Raw genomic sequence first — 4,617 nt, forward strand, 5'->3', positions numbered from 1 at the left:
GAATGGAGATGTTGCCAGACCTTAACTCTGTGTATCAGAGAATGGTGCGAGAAGAGAAGAGACTAGGAGCCTCTCGAAGTGAGTCCAAAGAAACACCGGTGGGGTTTGCAGCTAAAGTAGTGTCGGGAGAGGGAGAAGATACTGCGACAGAGGGAGCGGTGGTAGTGAGGAGATCCTCTATTGTTTGCAGTAACTGTGGAAGATCCGGACACGAGAAGAAGGATTGTTGGTAGATCATTGTGTTTCCTGAGTGGTACACTTAAAGAAGCCAGTCCAGTGGAAGAGGTGGCAGAGGAGGAAGAGGACGTGGTAGAACTAACTCCTCACGAGCGAATGCAGTACAGGCTCAGCGGTCTTCCGGGAACCAGGGCTCACCCATACCTCAGCTCACTGCCGATCAATGGACATCACTGACCGCGCTTCTTGAGCAACGGCTCTTTTAAGGGTAGTAACACCAACACGCATTTGCCTGTTGGAACAATAAGCTCCATTCATTTCAGTCAAAGCCCTTGACCTCTCACTTTCATCACCAAACCTAACGAAACCGTAACCTTTGGACCGGTCGGTGTTGGAATCGATCACAACTTTAGCGCTCTTGACAGATGGATATCTCTCAACAAAGAGCTCTTGCAGTAAAGTGTCAGTCACATCCGGAGACAAATCTCCAACAAATATAGATAGCTCTGGACCATTCTCAACTGCTCTCTTCTCACCAGTGCTAAAAGATGCCCAGTTTAGACGGAAGAGCTGCTCGGAGTTTGGCATTACTGAACCGTTAAAGTTCTGAAGAACCTCTTCAGCTGCAGCTCGTGTAAGAAACTCAACAAAACCATACCCTTCTGATTGACATGTTAGCTTGTTACAAATCACTTTCACAGAAGAAACCTGCACATTAAAAAAAACAATAATCCATAACAAAACTCAGAGGAAAAAAAAAAGAAACCGAACCAGAACTATGGTAAATGATACAATAATCCATAATCCCCGTTACTCTGGATCTTTCCACAGGTCCAGGATACCCCAAATTAATAAAGAAAAGAACTATGATAAATAAAAATCTTATTTAATTGACCTTATCAATGAAAAGACAGCCAAATGAAGTATGATCTCTCTATTTTCTTTTTGTCAACTAACCATTTTAAGTATGATCACAAGTCGTGGTTTATAAACAACTCTATCTGACCATGTCCGACTTACATGAAAAAATAATACACCTTTGTGCTCTAGCCTCCTTAGCTAGAGCCTAGAGAGTCATCACAGAAAATTTAAATCCTAGGAATATGAACAATGCCAGGTTAAGATGGAACTTTTCTTGGTAAGTTAAAAGTTCAACTAAAAGTGGCAAAGTACTACGGTATTTTTTGCCTAACTCTGTGTTTAAAATGGCGATCCTAGGCCTTCAGTTTCTCGAATATAATTCATAAGCTAGGTTGAAGGCCCATGACCCATTAATCTCTACTAAATCCAATACCTTCCATTTTAAAACTAAATTAATTAGAAATTATTTTTTATCAAGGTTTTGAAAACCGGACCGGCCAGTCGGAACCGGTTAAACTGTGAACCGTTTACTTAACGGAGTCCGAGTTGAATTAAAACTCGGATTTGAATTAAACCGCCAAAACCGGTACAAACCCAGCATATCCGTCAACTCAGGTTAAGAACAAAACCTGATTCAACCAAATACAAAGCATAATCGATTAATTTTGATTTTTAATAGTTACAATAAATGACATTTCTTGACTAGTTCCAGATTTATAGTAGTTTGTAACTGGAAACCAAAATATTTTCTTCCTTGCTCACATTTATTTTGTTTTCATTATACACACTTGCTATATGTTTCTACAGCAATTATACTTTGCATAAATAATTTTGGTCATTTATAATATTTATATTCATATTATAATTTACATTTACCAGTCATGAGTAAAAAATAAAATAATGGTCGTATATATGTTTTGACACTGTAATTGTTTTATATATATATATATATATATATATATATATATATATATATTTTTTTCCTTTAAGGGTTAACAAAATACTAAAAATAAGTATTTTTAAAAATTTGCATACACATAAATACTAAGAAACCGGTTTGACCAGTCACCCAGTAAGAATAACTGTTCGGTCCGGTTTTCAGAACATTGATTTTAATGTTCCATCCTTTTTTGGTAAAATGTTACTCCCTCCGTTTCATATTAAGTGTTGTTTTAGAGAATTTTTTTCCTTGTAAGTGTTGTTTTCGATTTTCAATGCAAAATTTATTAATTTTATGCAAAATTTATTTTTCTATTGGTTGAAATATGGTGAGGTGTATAGGTAATAGTGTTTTTTATAGGAAATGTACAAAATTAATTGTTTCCTTGTGCCGAAACCTAGAACGACACTTATAATGAAACGGGAGTAAGATTTATACCATTTTTTAAAAAGATTTGATTTATACCATTTTTTAAAAAGATTTTACAATGTCGCAGCAGCAACTTATTACAGCAAAATAGAAACGACAACAACCCTTAAGACAGAAATGAAAAAAGAAAACACCTCAAGGAGGTCTAGTACATGAGAAATAAAATTGCAGAAGAGAGCGAGTTGAAGAAGAGGGAACCGGTAAGGAGACCAAGCGGTCTCTGATGAGTCTGTCTAGTGAGGCGCGAAGAGCTTCCGGGGTCGAGACTGATGTAGTAAAAATCCTTGCATCTCTCTCTCCCTCCACAGGAGATAGATTGTTGATTGTAAGAGAATAATTGTCCCAACGAACCGGTTTGTAGCCGTGGAGTAATCCATGTTCCATCCTTTTATACGAGGTCATCAATTATTTTTTACCAAACCAAAGATAATAATTGTCCCAACGAACCGGTTTGTAGACAGGAAAATATCTCCCGGATCTTGCTGCTTTGGATTATCAATTGTTTGGGCCATTAATTCCCTATAGGAGACTTCTAGTTTTGGTGGTTTGATCAAGCTTGTATCCATCGATGGTCTCTCCAAGATTCTCATTAGGCCTGGGCGTTCGGGTCTCCGGGTCGGGTTCGGACCGGTTCTTTTCTGATCCGGATCTTTTCGGGTCCTAAATATTTAGACCCAATAGGTACTTATAAATTTTCGGTTCGGGTTCGAGTCGGTTCGGGTTCGGGTCGGTTCTTCTCGGGTCCGGGTCGGTTCGGGTCTATAATTAAAATACCCATAAAATATCCGTAATTTTTCGGGTCCATATTGGATCCGGGTCGGATTCAGATATTTAGGATCTGAAAAGAACATGATATACCCAATTCCATCAACTTTAGTTGAATATTTGTCATATATATCTAAAATTTTACAAAATAGCTTAAATGAAACTATTAATAATTAAAATAAAACATTTTAAAACTCTAAATTTTACATTTTAAAGCTTATATTACTTAAAAAATGTTAAAAAATAATAACAAATGTTGTTCACCAAAGATATTTCAACTAAATCATAAAATAATATATATAAAATAGAACACAAAAACATCATAGTTTTAGATATACATGTTTTTAAGTCGGTACATATCGGTTCTTATCGGTCGGATCTATTCGGGTCGGGTTTTTTCGGGTCCGGGTCTATTCGGGTCGGTTCCTTTTCGGTTCCGGTTCTTTCGGGTAAAAAAAATTTAGATCCAAAAGGTACTTGTACATTTTCGGTCCGGTTCCGGACCGGGTATTTTTGGGTCGGTTCCGGTTCGGGTCTTCGGGTCGAGGTTAAAATGCCCAGGCCTAATTCTCATTCTAAGTCTACATGCAATTTGTTCTATCTCCACTCTGGATCTGTTTAATTTTCTTGATCTTCTAGTTGTATGCTTGTGCTGTAATTATCTTTCTGTTTCCTTTTTTTTTTTTTTTTTATAAAAAAAACATAAGACTTCTTAGACAAACATATTCATATTCATTTTGTAATTACCATATTACAAAAGATCACATGATACTACAACCAGCAGGATTCTCATCGCTGAACATATCAGTATAAGGACCCGAGTGTGGAGGTGGCATTGGCGGTGGATGAGCATAATTCACTGCCGGATAAGGCCGAGCATACATCATCGGATGGTACATGTCTCCACCATGACCACCACCATATCCTCCATAAGCTGCAGCTTGTTGTTTCTGTTGTTGTTGCATCATCATTTGCATATACTGTTGTTGGTTCATTGCCTGAGGCGGTGGTGGATAATATCCTCCGCCTCCACTCATCGGTAAGCCTTGAACCGCAGGGAAAGCACCGCCGCCTTGGTGTCCCATTGGACCCATCATACCCATTGGGCCACCCATCCCCTTGGCACTGAGATTATGATTGCCTTTGTTACCTCCTCCACCTGCTTTGATTTGTTTCATGAGCTCATCGATATCATGGGCTCCTCCTTTCGACTTGCCTCCTCCCTTTTTAGGCCCATCATCATAATGATGAACTTCACCTCCTCCTCCCCCACCACCGGAGGACTTCACCTTATCACCACCACCACCGTCTCCTTTCTTACCGTCTCCCTTCTTCTCACCTCCTTTTTCACCTTTACAATTATCTTTCTGTTTAGTTTTATGTTTTCATATTGTATTCTTTTCGTAGGCTTATGACTCCGGGATGTAAGTCTAACCCGCCGGCAT

The 4,617-nt window shown here is 38.4% G+C and overlaps 2 protein-coding genes across 2 annotated transcripts; both read right to left on the reverse strand.

Annotated features, from left to right (window-relative positions):
* Nucleotides 1-387: 387 nt before the first annotated feature.
* On the reverse strand, nt 388-2,791 carry LOC106321052 (polyadenylate-binding protein RBP47B-like). Its single transcript, XM_013759370.1, has 2 exons — nt 2,618-2,791; nt 388-885 (listed from the first exon to the last, which is right to left on the reverse strand). Exons 1-2 carry the CDS (start codon nt 2,789-2,791, stop codon nt 388-390), a joined length of 672 nt encoding a protein of 223 aa, XP_013614824.1.
* A 1,142-nt stretch (nt 2,792-3,933) lies between these two features.
* On the reverse strand, nt 3,934-4,617 carry LOC106321054 (glycine-rich cell wall structural protein 1.0-like). Its single transcript, XM_013759371.1, has 2 exons — nt 4,608-4,617; nt 3,934-4,523 (listed from the first exon to the last, which is right to left on the reverse strand). The coding sequence occupies exons 1-2, from the start codon at nt 4,615-4,617 to the stop codon at nt 3,934-3,936; spliced, it is 600 nt and encodes a 199-aa protein (XP_013614825.1).

The sequence above is a fragment of the Brassica oleracea genome, unplaced genomic scaffold (genome assembly GCF_000695525.1).
Source record: "Brassica oleracea var. oleracea cultivar TO1000 unplaced genomic scaffold, BOL UnpScaffold01189, whole genome shotgun sequence".
Classification (NCBI taxonomy): domain Eukaryota; kingdom Viridiplantae; phylum Streptophyta; class Magnoliopsida; order Brassicales; family Brassicaceae; genus Brassica; species Brassica oleracea.

Excerpts from the sequence above, each read along its gene's own strand:
- LOC106321052 (XM_013759370.1), bottom strand. The coding sequence starts at position 2,791 with ATGGAACATGGATTACTCCACGGCTACAAACCGGTTCGTTGGGACAAT. Across the intron at positions 886-2,617 it reads GACTCATCAGAGACCGCTTG|GTTTCTTCTGTGAAAGTGAT; the intron begins GTCTCCTTACCG and ends TTTAATGTGCAG.